Genomic DNA, 21,259 nt, shown 5'->3' with positions numbered 1-21,259 from the left:
GGATACAGCTTACTAACACCCTGGTGGGTCCATAAACATTCTGAAGTAATAATGGCCACAGAAGATGCTGTGGCAAGGCCTGGCAAGATACATTAACTAGGCCGGTTCTGGCCCATTAAACAGTCAATGGAAATACCCATTGTGGAGATATGTATTTGGCTGAGGCAGAGATCAAGGGAACAGCTTGAGCCCTGAAATATGAGTAGGAGGGCTTATATTCCTTATCAGAGGAAGACCCTCTCTCCCCGATTCTTCAGAGGAGACTGACACCAGTGGCGTTTTACTCCACAGTGAACTAGTGGAGATTAACACCTCCCTAAGAATCTATGTGTGTGACCACAGACAGGAGGCTGCCCACACACAAGGGTCAGTATTCAAATTTCTCAAGGCTGCTCAGACCCTTAAAATGAATGATTAATAGAAACAATAGGAGCTGATATGCTCATTCAGAGAAACTGCTAGCATCTTTATTACTTTTCTCAGCTTACCCTTTGGGGTAATGAGCAAACAGCTTTCAGGGCCACCATCAGAAACCCACAAGCAGGTGGTGGTCCCCTGGGTTTCCACCTTGGAAAATCCTGTGTGTCTTGTCTCTTTCTTTCTCGTCATTTCTAACTTTGTATTTCTTCACTCAGTAGCAGCCACATCCACAGGTTTTAATGGACTCTGCCCCTGAAGCAGTACCCTGGCAGAATTCTACACCCAAACTGCTATTCAGATCAAGACTATAATTATAGATATTTTCAGACTTTACCTATTCTGTACTCTCTCTCTAGAAACTCCTTAAAGATGTGCTCTACCTCTCCAAGGGAGTAAATCAAGAAAGTGTCAGGTGTCAGATATGGACTCCTACAGAAAATGGAGAGACAACCCAGGATAACAGTCATGTACCAGAAAAAGAGAGCAACCAGTTCAGACTCGTGCAGAATAAAACTTGTAACACAATGTTGTTTATATAAAATTTAAAATCTTATACAAAATGTTACATAGTCTTTCAATGAAATATACTCAAACTATGGAAGATGGCTTGGAAGAACAAATATTAAGTAAGGGATGTGGAGTATGGAATTGGAGGCAAGAGATGAATGAAAACTATTAAGGTAAAATAAAACAAAACACAAGGAATGCCTTCTGGACCGACAATATTGCTGTCATTAATGAAGAGTATGGTTAAGGACTGATTCAGTTCTGAGCACCTGAGGTCCTTAAAAAACTAAACAGTTATTTTACATAAGCACTTTTAAGACTTAAGGAGCTGGTCATGTGGCTCACACCTGTAATTCTAGCACTCTGTGAGGCCTGGGTGGGTAGACTGTGGACTCCCCCGCCCCATCTCTAAAAATAGCCGGACATTTTTAGAGAGGTTGCTGTGGACTATGATGCCATGAAAACTGTCTCAAAAAAGACTTAAGTAAGATTAAACATTATTTCTTGAAATGTGAAAAGTTATAATCATAATATAGTAAGTACCCCATAGGATTCATGATTTAGCTAACCTTAAAAGAAATAGTTTATGTCCCCAAATAAGACAAACTGAATAAAAAACTACATAATGTAAATAGACATTTTAAGACAATACTAAGAAAACAAAATTTCTTGTGTTGAACAAATATTCCAGTGTGTGTGTCTGTGTGTGTATGTGTGTTTTTGAGAGGGAGTCTCACTCTGCTGACCTGGGTAGTGTGCCATGGTGTCATAGCTCATAGCAACTTCAAATTCCTGCGTTCAAGCTATTCTCCTGCCTTAGCCTCCCAAGTTGCTTGGACTAACACCGTGCCTGGCTAGTTTTTTCTAATTTTAGTAGAGACAGGGTCTCACTGTTGCTCTGGCTGGTCACTGGCTGGCCTCGAACTCCTGAGCTCAAGCAGTCCACCCATGTAGGCCTCCCAGAGTACTAAGATTACAGGTGTGATCCCAAGTGTTTTTCTAAGTTAGGTTCTTCTGGTATTCAGTAAAATGATTTATATACATATATAGATAGATAGATACATATAGATTTTTTTTTTTTTTTAGTAAAATAATTTTAAATTATATTTTGGGCAAAGTTATAAATGAACTAAATTATGAGGTAAATATGGGTGAATCTCAAATTCTAGATTGATAAGACTCTGTGATAATGTTTATAGAATTAAGAAGTATACGTGGAAAAATAAAACATAAAACTGTCCTAACATCTTATTTTTTTTCATTGTGATATGCACACATACATTTTTCAGTGTTTCCAAAGCACTCTCATTTGAGGCAGAGGTAGCAGCTATCTCTATGGTTATCAATGAGGAAACTGAAAAAATAAATAATGAAACTTAAATATTAAAGTAGTGATGTCTAGACTAGAATCTAGATCCCTCAACATCTAGATTTGAGGTTTTCTTTAACTCATCTGTAGGTAATTTTTATATAAATGTAACATAATATTTTCCTCAAATCACAAAGAAACAGGATACATTGATTTAACACAATGTTATGAAGAAAAATAGAGACTTTGTATTAATTCCAATCCTGTAAGAATTGGAGTTTATCTTTAAATATGTCAATTTCTCTTTTTGGAGACAAGAGTCTCACTTTGTTGCCTCTGGTAAAGCGCTGTGGTGTCATAGCTCATAGCAACCTCAAACTCTTGGGCTTAACCAATTCTCTTGCCTCAGCCTCCCAAGTAACTGGGACTAAAGACGCCTGCCCCAGCGCCTGGCTATTTTTAGAGATGGGGTCTCACTCTAGCTCAGGCTGGTCTCAAACTCTTGACCTCAGGTGATCCTCCTACCTCAGCCTCCCAAAGTGCTGGGATTATAGGTTTGAGCCACTGTGCTCAACCCCAAAATGTCAAATTCAACATATTTTTATTTTTCCAGTAAAACTGTACAAACTATTAAGAATAAAAATTTAACTGCATGCAGTTTCTGTTCTTTTTTCCATGAAAAAGATAAAGTACAGTTGTGTTCAAATAAACGTGTAATTATGACACAATGACTGACTACTTTACTTAATCAAATGCTGAAACATGAAAATTTATAATCTTCTTACCTTTTCCCTTCTGAAGTGATAAAATACAATCAGAAAAATTAAAAATAAATTTGTTCTGATTTCAGTTAGTAATTTCTATGAAGTAGTACTTCTTAAATACGTTCCTAAAAATAAGATGAGAATCTTGAATAGCATGTTTAATTCAGCTAAAAAATTTTCTAAAACTGTTAGAATAGAAAGGAAATTTTCAGAGACAGTTACCAGATAATGTATATTGTAATTTAGCATATTTTATCAAACAATAAACGCTCTTAGAAAAGTGAAATTGATTTATCATCTACTCTGTGCCATTATTAATACTCTTCTCCCTGTACATTTTTTTTTTTTTTTTAAGAGACAGAGTCTTATTTTATCACCCTCGGTAGAGTGCCATGGCATCATAGCTCACAACAACCTCCAACTCCTGGGTTTAGGCGATTCTCTTTCTTCAGCCTCCCAAGTAGCTGGGACTATAGGCGCCTGCCACAACGCCTGGCTATTTTTTTGTTGCACTTTGGCTGGGGCTGGGTTTGAACCTGCCACCCTCGGTATATGGGGCTGGCACCCTACTCAGTGAGCCACAGGCGCTTCCCTCCCTGTACATTTTTAATAGTAGTAACAAATTCTATCTTTATGACTAATCTTCTCTAACCTAAATAGTGCTGACTTAATATTTCACTTCTACTTTGCTACTTCCAGCATTCAATTTAGATGTCTCAATGCCAAATTTAATAATGTTTTATCAAAAATTTGCTTTAGGAACAAAATTTCCATGAATTGTTCTCTAACAAATCAAAGAACCTTTAATTGTAGAACACAAGTGAAAAATAACATATAAGAAACTTTATTTCTTGAACTTGAAGGCTAATATGTGGGTGTTAGAAAAATAGGCCTAAGATAAATTTTACAGTATCTTTCCTGCACAATGCCAAGATTTCAATTTTAAATATGTTACTTATTATATTGTCATTTCAAAAGAAGCCTTTAGCAAAGTTCTGTATGTTTTAGTCCAAACGGTTCTTAGAATTACTTATTTGGTGAATATAAAGTCTACAAGAAAGAAAAAAAATATTAAATCACAGTCTTTATCAAGTAATTCAAAGTTTTCAATGATATTGTAAATGTATCTTTATAAACCTGTATTCCTGTAGTATAATCACAACAATTTTGGGGGGAAATATTCAGTGCACTGAAAGTTAACTGCATTTAAAATCATTAGGAAACAAGCAATACATCAAATAGCATTATGATATGTTAGATGGCAATTGAGCATTTCATTTACAGTTCTGTAGTAAAAACTAAATTTAAAAGAAATGTGTCCAATGGGACATATTTTCAATGTTTAAAGAATATCCCAAATATGGAATTTTACAATTAAACTAAGTAAAAGCAGAATCTATGAAAATATTAAAAACCCTTACTCTAGAACTGACAGCATTAAGTGCACACTCCGAGGACTTGAGTCTTGGAGAAAATGTAAACTTTTTTTTTTTTTTTTTGAGACAGAGCCTCAAACTGTTGCCCTGGGTAGAGTGCCATGGCATCACAGCAACCTCAAACTCCTGGGCTTACGCGATATTCTTGCCTCAGCTGCCCAAGTAGCTGGGACTACAGGCGCCCGCCATAACGCCCAGGTATTTTCTGGTTGTAGTTGTCATTGTTTGGCAGGCCCAGGCCAGATTCGAACCCGCCAGCTCTGATGTATGTGGCTGGCACCTTAGCCGCTTGAGCTACAGGCACCACCTGAAAGTAAACCTTTCATATATCCTAATTTGTCCAAGATGAAAACTAGTCAGATTGTAGAGATCAAGAATTATATGATCCTCAAAAGAAATAGAAATAATTTGTAAGAAAGATAAATATCAGACTTAATAGTAGGGGAAATTACTGGGGCTAAATACTCTATCGTTCTAGAACCATCTCTTTCAGAATGCTTCTGGTGACTTTTTCAAGATAAATTATTAAACATACAATAAAAGATAATAGCATCAATTGTGGATGAAAACATAAACCCAACACTGCATATAACAGAGATCAGAAAATTTTATTATTCAATACTTAAGGATGTAAAAAAAATTAGACATTTTGCCTGTTCTCATATTTATGTTATCACTCAATTTCTGAGTATTCCAAGTCAATTAATTTAGAAGTTTAAAAAGGATTAGTGATCCCTACTGTAGCAAACTATGCATTTTATAGTTCATCAATCTTAACTCTTCCAATAAAGCTAGGGATTTAAATAAGTTGAAAACAAAGGCAGTTTTCATAATCTTAATGTTTAGATGAAATGTCCTCATGGTCTAATAACTTGTAAAATGTGACCAGGTCACCAGACCAACATCCTAGTGTTTAACTTTAATTTCTAGCAGCAGAACACCTGGAATAGCCAATAACAAAGTTTTCATTGGATTGTATATTAACTTCCTTGAGAGAAATAATTTTCTGCAGGCAAACATGAAAGATTATCAAAGATCTTGTTTATCTCCACCTTTCCCAGTGGAATCAGGTGCAACTGAAACCTTATTAGTTTCAACAAAAACAGATTCAAAGGCAGCTTCCTGTTCTTCCAAAGAATCAGCAGTTGTGGCTCCTTTAATCAGTGTTGGGTTGATAAAAGACTGTTGTTGCTTGGAAATTTTACTGGATTCCATCGTTTTCCTACCTCTTCTTTTACCAAGAATTTTGACATAATTTGCAGGTATGAGTCCTGTTGTTTGACCATCAAGACTAGCCAGAAGCCAGCCACGCACTCTGGGTTGTTGTTCTGATTGGAAAAAAAGACAGCTTTGTAATTAGAACATACTCTTTGGAGGGCCAACAGAATATTGTCAGTAAAATTTATTACATAAAGTTTGTGTTACATAATATATAAACAAACAGTACATGCATGTGTACTGAAAATCAAATGCTGAGTAAACTTAACTGTTTTAGGGTCCATTCTTATATTTTATATTTTTTATTTTACACTTCCTGAATATTTTCTTCTACCTTGAAAATAAAGTTTATATTAGTTGGTTCATACATAAGACAAGGAGATTCAGTTCTCTTAAAACTGAAAACATCAATGTCTTTCATAGTAAAATTGGAATTCAATGAACGAACATCTCATTCCTCCTCAACAGGCTAAGTTAGAAATAAGTATAGGAAACACTTTTAAGACAGTTATTTATCAGTGGCATCATCATAGCTTACTGCAACCTCAGTGGCATCATCATAGCTTACTGCAACCTCATGGACTAAAGTCCTGCTTCAGTCTCCCAAGCAGCTGGGATTACAGGGGCATGCTATTGTGCCTGGGTTCAGTTTTCTATTTTTTTTTTTTTTTTTTTTTTTTGTAGAGATGGGTGTCTGGCTCTTGCTAAGGCTGGTCTCCAAAGTGCTAGAATTACACTGTGCCCTGCCTGTAATCATCTTTCTTTACATACTTTCAGCCAAAATATAAAATTCATCCCAAATGACTGTAATAAACATCCTGATGATAGATAGTGAATGCTAATTTTAATTCAAGATGGGCAAAAAAATTTAAGAACCCAGGTATCTCTAACTACAGGACAAAAAATTAAAAATAATACTCTTAAGCTTAGAGTGAGAAAGATTACTTAACATAACAATTTTCTCTGCCATTTTCTCCTATTTTATCCATGTCTTCAAAAAGCTGTTCAACAGATACAATTTTAGTTCAATATTATGATTTAGGCAGAATATTTTTTAAAAATGTTTAATATGCCATAATAAAAGGAAAAAAATAAAACTCTTAAATTAACCATGGGTGTGAATGATTTTGTTCTAAATGCTCAAACATACTTTTCTAGAGCAATGGAGGAAAGCGAAGAGGCCAAAGTGTTAAGAGGTATTATTAGTTGTAGTAAAATACTACAATTAAAAGAAACCACTCTTGACTTTATTTTTAATCTAGATTAAAACTAATTATCTGGGTTCTAGCTGTCCCTAACAATAAATCTTAAAAAGAAATCATTCTTTGAAATCCAAAGTAGTAAACCACTATTTTCACTAAAAGAAAAACACAAATATAATACCTAAAGCCTAGGTTTTTCTTTTCCTTGAGGTAGGGTCTTATTATTTTGCCCTAGCTGGAGTACAGAGGTTATTCATAAGCATGTAATATATTATAGCCTCCAACTCTTGGCCTCAAGCAATCCCCCTGCCTTAGCCTTCTGCCACTGCACCCATATGAAGCTAGGCTTTATGTCAGAAGAGATGAGGCAGAGATTTAGCAATTTGGATGTAAAATTTTCTTTCTTTTTTTTTTTTTTTTGTAGAGATGGAGTTTCACTTTATTGCCCTTGGCAGAGTGCCGTGGCGTCACACAGCTTATAGCAACCTCCAACTCCTGGGCTTAGGTGATTCTCTGGCCTCAGCCTCCCAAGTAGCTGGGACTACAGGTACCCACCACAACGCCCGGCTTTGATGCATAATTTTCAATTATTTACATATAAAATTAATGCTCAGAACGTTGAAGGTATTATCCTTATGTAGAGTAACTAAAACCAATAAGGCTAAAGTTCCCATTAATAGATACTCCCATGAAAAAGCCAAAGTGATTAACAGCATAGTCTTTGAAGTCAGACAAACCTAGATTCAGATTCCAGCTCTACGACACCTTAGCTTTGTGATACTAAACAATTTAACTCATTCTGAGTCTTAGTGTGTAAAACAGTCTAGTCTCCTTGTAAAACAAGGACAGGATATAGTACCTTGTACATAGTAAGCATTCTATAAAGGACAACTGTTATGGTTACTAATACCTTTATCAACAAAATGTTAATTTGGGGGGATTAATCTGAATCCTCACAAACACATACACACACACAAAATTGTAGCCAGGTATGGTGGCTCACACCTGTAATCCTAGTAGTCTGGGAGGTGAAAGCAGGTGGGATTACTTGGGCTCAGGAGTTCCAGACCTCAGCAAGAACAAGACTCCATCTCTACTAAAAAAAGAAAAAAATTAGCTGGGCATTATGGCAGGCATCTGTACTCCCAGCTACTGGGGAGGCAAAGGCAAGTGGATCACTTGAGCCCGGGAGTTTGAGGTTGCCGTGAACTAGGCTGATGCCATGGCACTCTAGCCTGGGTAACAGAGTGAAACTCTGTCTCATTAAAAAAAAAAAAAAAAAATCCTGACAATCATTACTAGGAAAAGGTCATTCTTGCCTGGAGGCATTAAAAACTATTTGTGACTTGGCTCAAAAATAAACCTGAGATGTACAAATTTCTTGCTGAGGGTCTATAATCCTTTATAACAATAATCCCTAAAATATTTATAATAGAATTTCCATTATTTGAATAGAATAGTAAACACTATTCAAATAATAAGAAAAAGTAGTATTAGTCCCAGTTATCAAGGGCAAACAGGGATGCTTAGATGATGCTAGAGTCCTCTGGTTGATTAGATTTGTTACATTTAGTACTTACCTCATATTTTTGTGTTGGGCTTAATGGAGTTTGAAGTTCATGTGTTCTGAGTTTAGAAGAGACTACATAAACAAGGATTTTCCTTATCTCAGTAAAGAATTATTGCAACAACTCTGATGGGATATTTTCCCTGACTCCCTCAAATTTGGAAATCTAAAGATTCTAGTAACCACCACAAATAATGAACAACATCCTTTGTCGCAGTTTTTAACATTACCTTTCTAAATGTTAAAAATTCACAGGTAATTCCAATTTATTCATAATTTGTTACCTTTGAGAGCTAAGTTGAGCATATCACCAGCTCGGAAAGAAATTTCTTCTTCAGATACAGCAACAAAATCATATTCTGCTCTAGCAACTACATGGTCATCCTCACCACTTGCCCAGTTGATGTTGCCTATAAACCAAATTAGGAATTAAGATGAGGTTAGTAAAATGTAAAAAAGTGCAGACATTTCATTGGCTATTTGCAAACTGCATAAATTTATCTGTCAAAATAAATTGTCTTCCCTTGACAAGTAAATCTTATATCTGTCAAAAGTCTTCCCCTGACAAGTAAATCTTTAACACTATGTTAAATCAATCAAACATTCACTCCAATATTACAAACCTTTTCCTTTTCTCTAAACTCCAACTTCCAGTTCCCTTATGTTAAGCCAAGGGTTGGCAATTTTTTTTTAAAGGGTTAGATAGTAAATATTTTAGGTTTTGCAGTTCAAGAGATAAAATAAAGGATATTGCATAGCTACTCATAGTATGAGAAAAATTTTTCCCTTTATTATTGATAAAATTTTAAATGTAACAACTGAATCCTTTTTTTTTACTAATACAGGTCTACTTCTTAGCAGTTCGATGCAATATTCTGGGGGAGGATATTTCACTTCTGTAAGTGTGTGCTTTTTTTTTTTTTTTTAACACAGATTTATTTAACTGTGATAAACAAAAAAGCCAGAAACTTTAACTTATCTCATTTGATTATTTTAACTGAAATCTCTTTCTACATGAGAAAAGATTTTTTCATCAGCAGCTTTTTAAAGGTATGTCTGGCATCAAAAGCTTTTATTGTTTTTGTTTTTTCTTTCTATGGTAATAATATTAAGCCAATCATTTCTGGGGAGGCGCGCAGTAAGTGTGTGCTTTTAATTGAGCACATTCATTACTTGGAAGATTAACAGACTAAAATATAATTCTATTAAATTCTTCTCTTGGAATTTGCTTTTTGCTATGTCATTACATTGTAGATTAATCATTTTCAAATGAAGATTAATTGGAAGCTCCTCAACTGCACAGTTAAATGGATTCTGAAATATGGAAATTTCCTTTGTGTTTGCATGGAGGTCCAAAAAATGTTCTGGCATTGTGGTTTGAGCAGGGAAAATACATCTCCTGTAAACTTGTACAGGAAGGAAGACATCGCGTCTTATTTTAAGTTTTGCCAGCCTAGGAGGTATATGAAGCAGTGTGATACTGATATTAGTTGTGATTGAAACAATGTTAGCTGTTGTCAAAATAATTTTATGAATCATAGGTTTACATATAAATACTGTTACATACAAGTACCGATGGTTTTAGGTTAAATTCTTTTTTTTGGTAAAGATTAAGAGTCTCATTTTATCGCCCTCGGTAGAGTGCCGTGGTGTCACACAGCTCACAGCAACCTCCAACTCCTGGGCTTAGGTGATTCTCTTGCCTCAGCCTCCTGAGTAGCTGAGACTACAGGCGCCTGCCACAACATCAGGCTATTTTTTTGTTGCAGTTTGGCCGGGGGCCAGGTTTGAACCTTCCACCCTTAGTATATGGGGCTAGCGCCTAACCCACTGAGCCACAGGCCCCTCCCTAGGTTAAATTCATTAAAAATATAACCAAGTCTGCAGCAAAATCTGATTTCCAAAGCCATTAAGAATGTTTAATAGTACTAGTTGAAAGTGGTTCTGTTTAGAAAAATTTTAGTTTTGGTCTTTTTTTTTTTTTTTTTTTTGAGACAGTGTCTTACTTTGTTGCGCTTGGTAGAGTGCTGTGGTGTCATAGTTCACAGCAACCTCAAAATTTTGGGCTCAATCCTCTTGCCTCAGTCTCCTGAGTAGCTGGTACTATAGGCGCTCACCACAACGCCGGCTATTTTTAGAGACAGGGTATTGGTCTTGCTCAAGCCATCCACCAGCCTCAGCCTCCCAGAATGCTAGGATTACAGGTGTGAACCACTATGCCCGGCTCTGGTCTCAATCTTAAAAAAAAAAAAATAAATAAAACTTAAGCTTTGTTAAGTCATTGAACTGCTGTGTGACAGGGCAAGTCTTGATCTTCAGCTTCTACAACTGACAAAAATTCATAAAATTGACAATGCTTACTTTTGTCATAGAGTGAATAAAGTTTGCCTTTGACACTACTGATACAATAACATATTACAGAGTATTTTCTGCAATGTACCTGCTGACAAGTAATATAATGAATAAACATAGACTTAAATAAATAAAAACTAGTGTGGGGTACAATGGCTCAAGCCTGTAATATCAGCACACTGGTAGGCCAAAGTGGGAAGACTGCTGGAGGCCAGAAGTTTGAGACCACCCCAGGCAAGAGAGTGAAACCTCATCTCTATAAAAAAAACAAAAAAAATTAGCCAGGCATGGTAATAAGCACCTGTAGTCCCAGGTACTGGGGAAGCTGAGGTAGAACAATCACTCGAGTCTAGGAGTCTCAAGTTGTAGTGAGCTATGCTGACACCACTGTACTTTAGCCTGGGTGACAGACAGAGAGAGATCCTGTATCAAAAAAAAAAAGACAAAAAAACTCCCTGTATTTTCAAAAGCTTTGTAAATTTTGTCAAACTAAGCCTTCTGCTCCACCTTTATTTCTGCCACCATCAGCTGCAATACATCTTATCAGATCCCATCTAAGGTTGTACTGAATTAGTATTTTCAACTGCTTTGAAAATATCAGTGCCTGCAGTCATACCATACAAACTATTCACAGGGGCTAATTCTTTAGCCAATTCTAATCCATCACTGACCCCTCAAACAACTGAGCAGTACTGTCTTAGTCTATTTTATGGCACTATAACAGAATACCACAGACTGGGTAATTTATAAACAATATAGATTTACTTATTCATAGTGCTGGAGATGGGAAGTCCAAGATTAAGGGGTCACATTTGGTAAGGGGTTTCCTGCTGTGTTATAACATGGTAGAAGGCACATGACAAGACAATGTGAACAAAGAAGAATGAACTAACTTTCATAACAAATTCACCCTTTTGATAATGAAACCATGCCTGCTATAACATTTAACCTAACCATCTCTCAAAGGTCCCACCTCTGGCGGCACCTGTGGCTCAAAGGAGTAGGGCGTGGGCCCCATATACTGGAGGTGGAGGGTTCAAACCCAGCCCCAGCCAAAAACTGCAAAAAAAAAAGTCCCACCTCTTAACACTGTTGCATTGGGGATTAACTTCCTAATATATGAACTTTGGGAGACATATTCAAACCACAGCAAGTATCAGTATCTGTTGGGTCATGATGAGCCAAGGAAAAACAGTCAAATCATTTGCTGTGTTTTAAGTTGGCTATCTATGGTGTTCCAAATGCCTTCAACTTTTCAATAAACTGTTCTCTCTTAAAGGCTAACAATCTTAAGCAAGTTGTTTTCTCTGGACACATTTCTTTGGCTAATGCAATCACTACTGGTAAATAACTTTCCTTGCTTGTCTAACAAATAAGCCTCTCTGAAATTTATTTAGTTGCAAACACATTTTCTTTTTTCTTTCTTTTTTTTTTTGATGAGGAAATTCGGCTGTGATGAGATTTCCATTTTTAAATTTTCTAATTATTCTGACTTGATTTTCTATGACAAGTGTTCAGTTTGGTAATGTTGATGTGTATTACTTTCATTTAACACAGCTATGGTATCATGCATAATACATACAGTGTTCGGCCATCTAATAACAAAATAATCCATATTACAGGGTATCCCAAAAGTTGCCCCTAAAATCTCCATAGGAAGTTGTTAACTAAATAGGAAAATAGGAAATTGTTAACTAAATGTACCTTTACAAAATATTTGTTACAAAATTTTACAAAATATTTAAAAATACTATGTTGGCCATCTCTTTGTAAATAAGCTTCCTCAATTTCACTTCTTATAAACACCTCTTTGTTATCATTACATTTTTCTTACTTTGCCTCAGCTAAAGAACTGCTCCTCCTTTTTACCTGGTTCCTTGGATCACCTTCTCTCTTACAATAGGAGAGATAGAAAACTTCTTTATCATTTAACTCCCCTCTGTCTTCTCCTCATTTACAATCACTCCTCTACTGCCTTCTTTCTTTTATCCTAAAAACATTCTCAGATCTCCTTACTTTATTAAAAAAAAAAAGGCAAAACAAAACCAGTAACAACCATATCAACAGTCACTCAAATAGGCTATTCTTTTTTCCTCTCCTTCCACTCATTGCTAATCTTTTCTTTATCCACATCTTCTGACATTACTTACCCCGTATCCCTTGCTATAGCTTTTGTCTTCTCCACTCTACCAAAATTACTTGCCAGAGTTTGAAGACCCCCAAAAGCCAAATCTAATGATTCCTCATCTCCTGCAGGGAGGACTTTGCTGACTATACTATGTATGCTGTATGTAGTACTGCAATCCCAATTTCTACTCCGGTACTCCCCAACATTCTTCCCTGCTTTATGTTTCTTCCTATGCACTTAGTATCTTCTGACTTATTATATATTTTATTTACTTGTTGACTGTCTCTCCCCATTAAATTGTCACGGGCCAGGGACTTTTTAAAATATGTCTTATTCACTGCTATATCTCTAGCTCCTATAACTGTGACTGGCATGTAGTAGGCACTTAACAAATTCTTGAATTGATGAATAAAACATTATCTCTGATAACCTAAACTGAAAGGACTAGGGCATGTCAATTCCTTCTTTCCCTTCACATACAACATTTGGTCTGTGATTACACCCTCTGGATCTATTATTACATCAATCCTGCTCCCCACACACCCTAGTTCATTATTTCTCATCCAGTTTGATGCAGAAGCATTATATTTATTATGCATGTACCCGCTATGTGCCAAGCTGGTTGTCAGATCTTGGAAATATGCAGGTGAACATAACCCAAACCCTTTTTGTACTAGTTGATAGAATATGGGCTTAACACTCAAAAAGTCCTGGTTTTATTTATAGTTTTGATTCATCAAAGATGTGACACTGGATAAATAAGTTCTCTGAACCTCAGTTTTGTAACTTGTAAAATGAGGATAATTCCTATCTCTTTGGGTAGTTGAAACAATTAAATGATACAAAAATACACAAAACATATAAAAAAAGGCTAAGGAAGGGAATGGTGCAAGTTTGCTGAACAGAAACTTCCAGCGATGGTCTCTCCTTATCAATACCTAATTCAACAACTGTCCACGCAAGTGAGCACCTTCACAAGGAACAAAAATCAGGTGAGCAATCATACTATCTTGTTTTAACATATCAAGAAAAGAGGCACTAAAGAGGGGAGAAAAAACAGTCTTGCATTGCCTACACCACCCCTCTCCTATCCCTTCAACCCCCAGCAATGCCATGCCAACATGCTGAGTGGAAAAAGAATGTGTGCCCAGAGGAGGGAAAATGAAGTGACTGTGGGACTTTGCATTGAAACTCAAAAGACACTACGGCACAGGGAAACCAGCAAGGACAGAATTCTGCCAATGCCACAGAGGGAACATTCTGACCAGATCAGCCAGAGGAAAATCTTATCCCCCTGGAGCCTGAGTTTCTGTTAGCCCCACCACTGGCAGAAAAGGAGCAGCTTTGCAGCCTGGACTAAATTCGTATTTGTTGGACCACAGGGATATAGTCCTTGGGCAATTCCTGTGGCTTCCTGGCTTGCAGCTGGTGGACTTGAGTGCATAAGACTAAGTGAGACTCCAGCAGCTGGCAGTAGTGACACAGGCTAAGCCAGTGCCCGTGTCACTCCTCCCCATGCTGTATCTACAGGCAGCATGGCTCAGTAAGAGTCTCCTTCCACTTGAGGAAGGGAAACGGAAACACTCAGAGAACTTTATTTTGCAACGTGGGTACTAGCTCAGCTACAGCAAAATAAGTACCAAGGAGACTCCTAAGGCCTTTGAGTCCAGGCCTTAGTTCCTAGATGGCATTTCTGGACCCATCCTAGGCCATAAGGAAACCTGCTGCCTTGAAGGAAAGAACCCAGTCCTGGCAGAATTCACCACCTGCTGAAAGAGTCCTGGGGTTTTAAATAAACATCAGAAGTAGCCAGGCAATGGTCACTACTGGCTTTGGGTGAGACTGGGCTGTCTTCAGGTATGATTGGCCCTGCTGGCTATTAGGGAATACCAACATCACTCCTTTCCCAACTCCAGCAGCCCAGCACAGAGTAAGGTAACAGAGTTGAGAAACTCTGCCTGGTAATCCAGAGAATTCTGTTGTATCTTACCCATACTCACCAGAAGTCTGAAAGAATCATAGCACTACTAGATGTGGGGCAGCCCCAGTGCTGATACAGTTATAGTGACCAGAAACTTAGACCATAATACTCAATTCTATTTGAGTAGCTTAAAAGCCTTCTCGAGAAGGAAAGGTTCGAACTAGTTCAAACTAGTCCAAACTGGGAAGATGAAAAGAAATGCCTAACTCTTTGATGCTCATACACTGGTGAACATCCACAAGCATCAAGAAAATACAAAAAGACAAGACCCCATAAATAAACAAAATAAGGTATCAGCGACCAATCCCAGAGTGATGACCTGGGATGAAAGGTGACCTTTCAGACAATTCAAAATAGCTGTCCTGAAGAAGCTCAATAACCTGTAAGACAGGTTATTCCCTTTATTCCCACAAAGGAGGGAATCGGGTGGCGCCTGTGGCTCAAAGGGGTAGGGTGCTGGCCCCATATGCCGGAGGTGGCGGGTTCAAACCCAGCCCCGGCCAAAAACTGCAAAAAAAAAAAAAGGAGGAAATCAGAAGACTATCAGAGAAATTTAAGGGATTGACATTAAACCCCCCACCCAAAAAAAAAAAACCAAGCAGGAATTCTAGAGCTTAAGAATTAAACTGACTAGTGCAAAAGAATTCCTGGCTCTTTCTCTTGCACAGCTGACTTATACCATTCTGCTGTTGCTATACGGAGTTCAGGAACATGAGAAAAAAAAAAGAATTAAACTGACAAATGGAGAAATGCATCAGTCTCTCAACAGCAGAACTAACCAAGCAGAAGAGAGAATTAACAAGCTTGAAGACAGAATATTTGAAAACACAGTCATAAGAGAAAAAAAGAGAAAAGAATAAGAATGAAGTACCTACAAGATGTAGAAAATAGCCTCAAAAGGACAAATCTAAGCATTATTGGCCTTAAAAAGGAGATGGAAAGAGAGGCTGAGGTGGAAGTTTTAGTCAAAGAAATAAACATAGAGAAAGAGATCAACATTCAGATACAGGAAGATCATAGAACACCAACAGATTTAACTCAAACAAGACCATCTTAAAACATTTAATAATCAGGCTCCCAAAGGTCACAGATAAATAAAAGGTCCTAAAGGAGGCAAGAAAAGAGAAAAAATAAGATATAAAGGAGCTCTCATATGTCTGATAGCAGACTTCTCAGCAGAAACCTTATTGGCTAGGAGACAAATTCGAAGTGCTAAAGGAAAAAAACAAAACAGTAACAAAAAAATTTAACCTTAGAATATTATATCCTGTAAAAATATCCTTCAAACATGAAAGAGAAATAAAGACTTTCCCAGACAAACAAAAGCCGAGGGATTTCATCAACACCAGATCTATCCTACAAGAAAAGATAAAAGGAGTTCTTTGATCTAAAAGAAAAAAATGTTAATGAACAATAAGAAATCATATCAACTCACTGATAACAGGACACAAACACAGAATACTCTATTGCTGTAACTAAGGTGCATGAACCACTTATATCTTGAATAGGAAGACTAAAAGACAAACCTATCAAAAATAACATTTTGAGAGGCAGTATAAAAAGATATAGATGGAAACAACAATAAAGCAGGGAGAATGGAGTTAAAGGGTAGAGTTACTGTTAAGTTCTCTTTGTAAGCAGAACTATCATATGTTTAAAATACTTGGTTATGTTTTTTTCAAAGCCTCATGGAAACTACAAATCAAAAATCCTACAACAGATATACAAAGAATGAAAAACAAAAAATTACAACACACTACCAGAGAAAAATCACTTTGAACAAGGGAAGACAGGAGGGAAGTAGGAAAGAGACGACCACAAAACAACCAGAAATCAAACACCACGGCATTATGTTAAGTGAAATAAGCCAAGCACAGAAAGACAAATCTTGCACGTTCTCACTCATATTTGGGAGCTAAATATTAAAAACAATTAATGTCAGTCGAGTGCTGGCAGTTCACACCTGGAAGCCTAGCACTCTGGGAGGATGAGAGAGGACTGCTTGAGTTCAGAAGTTCAAAACTAGCCTGAGCAAGAGGAAGACCCTTGTCTCTACTACAAAAAATAGAAAAATTAGCCAGGAGTTATGGTGGGTACCTATAGTCCCGGCTACCCAGGAGGCTGAGGCAGGAGGATCATTTAAACCAAGGAATTCGAGGTTGCTGTGAGCTATGATGACCCCATGGCACGCTAGCCTGGGCAAAAGAGACTCTGTTTCAAAAACAAACAAACAACCCAAAATTGATATCATAGATACAGCAAGTAAAATAACGGTTACCAGAGGCTGGAAAAGTAAGGGAGATGGGGTGAGAAAGTGGGGATGGTTGCAAAATACAGTTAGACAATTGGATCAGATAAACAATATTTGATAGCACAATAAAGTGAATATAATCAACAAGTTAGGGTGTACTTTAAAGTAACTAAAAGAGTGGAATTGGAATGCTCCTAACAAAGAAATATCAAATGCCTGAGGTGATGGATACCCCAATATCCCTGGTTTGATTTATTTACATTGTAGTCCTGTATCAAAGCATCACAAGTACCACATAAAAATACAGAACTATTAGGCTGGGTGCGGTGGCTCATGCCTGTAATCCTAGCACTCTGTGAGGCTGAGGTAGGTGGATTGCCTGAGCTCAGGAGTTCAAGTTCAGCCTGATCTAGAGTGAGACCCCGTCTCTAAAATTAGACAGGTAATGTGGTGGGTGGCTGTAGTCAGCTACTAGGGAGGCTGAGGCAACCTTAAACTCTTGGTCTCAGAGTTTAAGGTTGCCGTGAGCTACTTTGCCATGGCACTCTACTGAGGGTGACAAAGTGAGACTCTGTCTCAAACAAACAAATAAAAAAAACAGAACTATTATGTACCCATAATAATTAAAAGTTAAAATTCTTTTAAAAAGCTGAAGAAACCTTCTTAGTCTCTATCATAGTCCTTACCATACTTTCTGCCTCATTACAAATACCTATAATGTGTCTTAACATATGCCCAAATAAGTTATAGAAAGATGGGGATTATGCCCTATGTATATGTGTATACGCTCCATATCACCAAGTTCAGTACCTTGATAACAGTAAGGTAATGCTTATAATTAAAATGAACTGATAATACATAAATTAGCAAACCTGTTTTTGCTACATATTCTTCTTCTAGTTTTGAAGATCTTAATGAAAATATAACTCAATTGGAATAGTAAATACAAGTTAATATAAAGAAAGCTAATTTAACAAATACACTCATGAAATGTGAGACTGTAATATGGTTTTTGAACCCACTTGTTTCCTTACCTGTTCCTTCAGCACTGTGGGTAGACAGCAGTTTCCAGATGAGGTAAGGACCACCAAGGATCACAGCAAAGAACAAGAATATTGGCCAAGATTTTGCTGAGTTAGCTGCTCCGTCCTCAGCACCAAGGCAAGTCATGGTTCTTTCACTTTCTGCCCACAGGTCCTCATTCTCAGAGCCTCTTCTTAAACCTACCATCCGCTGTAACCGTCTGTAAAGATACCTTATAGTCCTAACTAATGCAAAAGCTGAAAAAACCTTTGTAAAGTGTATTTTTAATCGAGAAAAGTGATTTGCTACATCCAATACAGCCCTGAAACTATTATAGACAGCTGAAAAGGTAGCATCCATCATCATACTGACAGAGGCAAATGCATGCACAATACTCTCAATGGACTGAAATGCACCTCTGCTGCTTTCTTCAGCTTGCTGAACAAATCTACTGGGCGGAAGATCATCTACACGGAGGCGGTTATAGCCCAAACCACTATATCCATAACTATACGGGCTATAGTTTCCATAAAATGAATTTCCATAGGCACCATATCCGGAGGAAAATGAACTGTAAGGAGGTCTGAAAGTGTTCACATTGCTGCTTCCTGTCTGCTGCGATGGCCTTGGAAGAATAGGTGGGGGCACTCTGGTAAGTGTTGGTTGTCCAGGTCTTGTCATTAAAGTAGGACCCAAATCAGCAGATCTAAAACCAAAAAATATTTAAAATAGTTACTTATGCCACAGTAAATTCAATTCAAAGTAACTATTAAACCCCTCCTACACACCTAGTGCTATGAAAGATTCTGCTGAAGAAGTTTTGAGTTCGAAATAGTCTCATATTCAGATGCTTAGAATCTCATTGTTAAGACGAATGAGTAAGATAAAATAGCTGACTGAACTGTTACTTACCCTGGCATTATTAGAACAGTCATGTGTCAATGGTGGGGATATGTTATGAGAAACGGCTGTTAGGCAGTTTTATCATTGTGTGATCAGAGAGTGTACTTACACAAACCTAGATGGCATAGCCTACCTCACACCTAGGCTATATGGTATAGCTTATTGCTGGTAGGCTACAATCTGTATAACATGTTACTGTACTGAATACTGTTGACAACTGTAACAGTTACTGTTAAGTTTCTATGCATCTGAAACAGTGAAAATACAGCGTTATAATTTAAGGGACCAATGTCATATATGATATTGTTGACTGAACATCCTTATATAGTACATGACTGTATTTTTTCCAATTTGTGGTTTCTTTTTTAAAGACACTTGTTCATTTTCTCAAGGTTAGTTATAATTAGGTACTTGTTCATCCTCGTGCCTAAATGGCACTGCCTTAATTATTATAGTTTTATAAGAGGTCTTAATATCCAATAAAGTCAGTCCATCCACATTTGTTCTTCTTCTTCAAGAGTGTCTTGGCTATTGACCCTTTGCATTTCCACATAAATTTTACCATCAGAGATTCAAGTTTTATACCCTGCTTCCCCCATGCCCCCTTTTTGACATTGAGATTACAATGAATCTACAGATTTGAAATAAATCAACATCTTTATAATATTGACAGTTTCAATCCACAAATGTAATAAATACTCCATTTATTTAGGTCTTTAAAGATTTATCTCAATGTTTAAAAAAATAACTTTATTAAGTTGCAGTAATGTTTTATAGTTTAGCATGTGGAGGATTTTCCTTAGATTTATTCTATATATAATTTTTCGATGCTATGGTAAATAGTGTCTTTCTAGAATTACTTTATTGCTGTTATGTATAAATAATTTTTTGGTATATGGCCCTTAGATCCAGCAATCTTGTTCTGGATACTTTTTTTGTTTTTTGAGACAGAGTCTCACTCTGTCACCCTGGGGAGAATGCCATGGCCATAACAGCTCATAGCAACCTCAAACTCTTGGGCTTGAGCAATATTCTTTCTTCAGCCTCCTGAGTAGCTGGGACTATAGGTGTGTGCCACTACACCTGGCTAGTTTTTCTATTTTTAGTAGAGATAGGGTCTTGCTCTTACTCAAGCTGGTCTTGAACTCCTGGGCTCAAGCAATCAACCGATGTCAGCTTCCCAGAGTGCTATGATTACAGATGTGAGCCATGGTGCCCAGGCTGGATCCTCTTTTTGGATATTCTAGAATCTTAAGGATTTGCATTTACAATAGGTTTATTTATTTCTTCAGTTTTACAGCTTTAATTATTAAGGTATTACACCTTGTCAAGAAGTGATAGAAGGCATCCATGCCTCATTTCTGACCTCAAAAGGCAAAATTTCAATGTTACTATGAATTATTATTTTTTTTGTAGGTTTGCTATAAATGTAGTAGTTCCTTTTCTATTGCTATTTGCTAAGAATTTTTACCATAAAATGAATGCTAAACCTTATCAAATGATTTCTTAGCACCTACCAGGATGATTATATGTTGTTTCTCCTTCATTCTCTTAGAAAGATAAATGACACTAGTCTTTACATGTTAAAGCCACCCTGCTTAAACCCTGAATAAACCCAAGTAGGCCACAAAATACTGCTGGATTTGGTTTGCCATACAGTATTTGGTTGAAGATTTTTTGTATTTAAGTTCACAGGGGGGAATATCCTGTAACTTTTTTACTGTATAATACCTTGGTCAAATTTGGCTAAGCAGGCTTATCCTGGGCTAATCAGACTTATTCTGGACTCTTAAAAAGAATTGGGGAGTATTTCCTTCCTTTCTATATTCTGGAAAAGTCTGTATAATTATTTTTTCTTTAAACATTTGTAAAATTCACCAGTGAACTCATATAGAGCTGTAATTCTCTTAGTGGGAAAGATTTCAATTATGAATTCAATTTCTCTTTGTACCATGCCACTCAAAACTGTGGTCTGTGGACCAGTACTAGTTTGTAAACCATTTGTGTCTGCCTAAAAAAAGTACAGAAGATAAGGGTTTAAATAATTTGATACTGCTATGTTTTTACTGTATTTTATAAAAGTATTAGTCATCAATGCAAATATTTTGACATGCACTGATTTAAAAGTTATAGGACTATTTATCTTTTCTACTTTTAAATTACACCTTGCTGCATCCCATATATTACCCCCTGAATAC

The 21,259-nt window shown here is 36.8% G+C and overlaps 1 protein-coding gene across 1 annotated transcript in view; it reads right to left on the bottom strand.

The window, feature by feature from the left end:
* Positions 1–5,023: 5,023 nt before the first annotated feature.
* Positions 5,024–21,259, bottom strand: part of PEX13 (peroxisomal biogenesis factor 13) — a 36,829-nt gene continuing 20,593 nt past the window's right edge. Inside the window, exons 2-4 of the mRNA XM_053589544.1 lie at positions 18,170–18,864; positions 8,708–8,833; positions 5,024–5,764 (exon numbers count right to left, since the gene is read on the bottom strand). Coding sequence (XP_053445519.1) covers positions 5,466–5,764; positions 8,708–8,833; positions 18,170–18,864 — 1,120 coding nt within the window. The 3' untranslated portion in view covers positions 5,024–5,465. The remainder of the gene's footprint in view (positions 5,765–8,707; positions 8,834–18,169; positions 18,865–21,259) is intronic.

This window comes from Nycticebus coucang, chromosome 4 (assembly GCF_027406575.1).
Source record: "Nycticebus coucang isolate mNycCou1 chromosome 4, mNycCou1.pri, whole genome shotgun sequence".
NCBI lineage: Eukaryota > Metazoa > Chordata > Mammalia > Primates > Lorisidae > Nycticebus > Nycticebus coucang.
The sequence above is the reverse complement of the archived record's forward strand: the minus strand, read 5'-3'. Positions and strand labels throughout refer to the sequence as shown.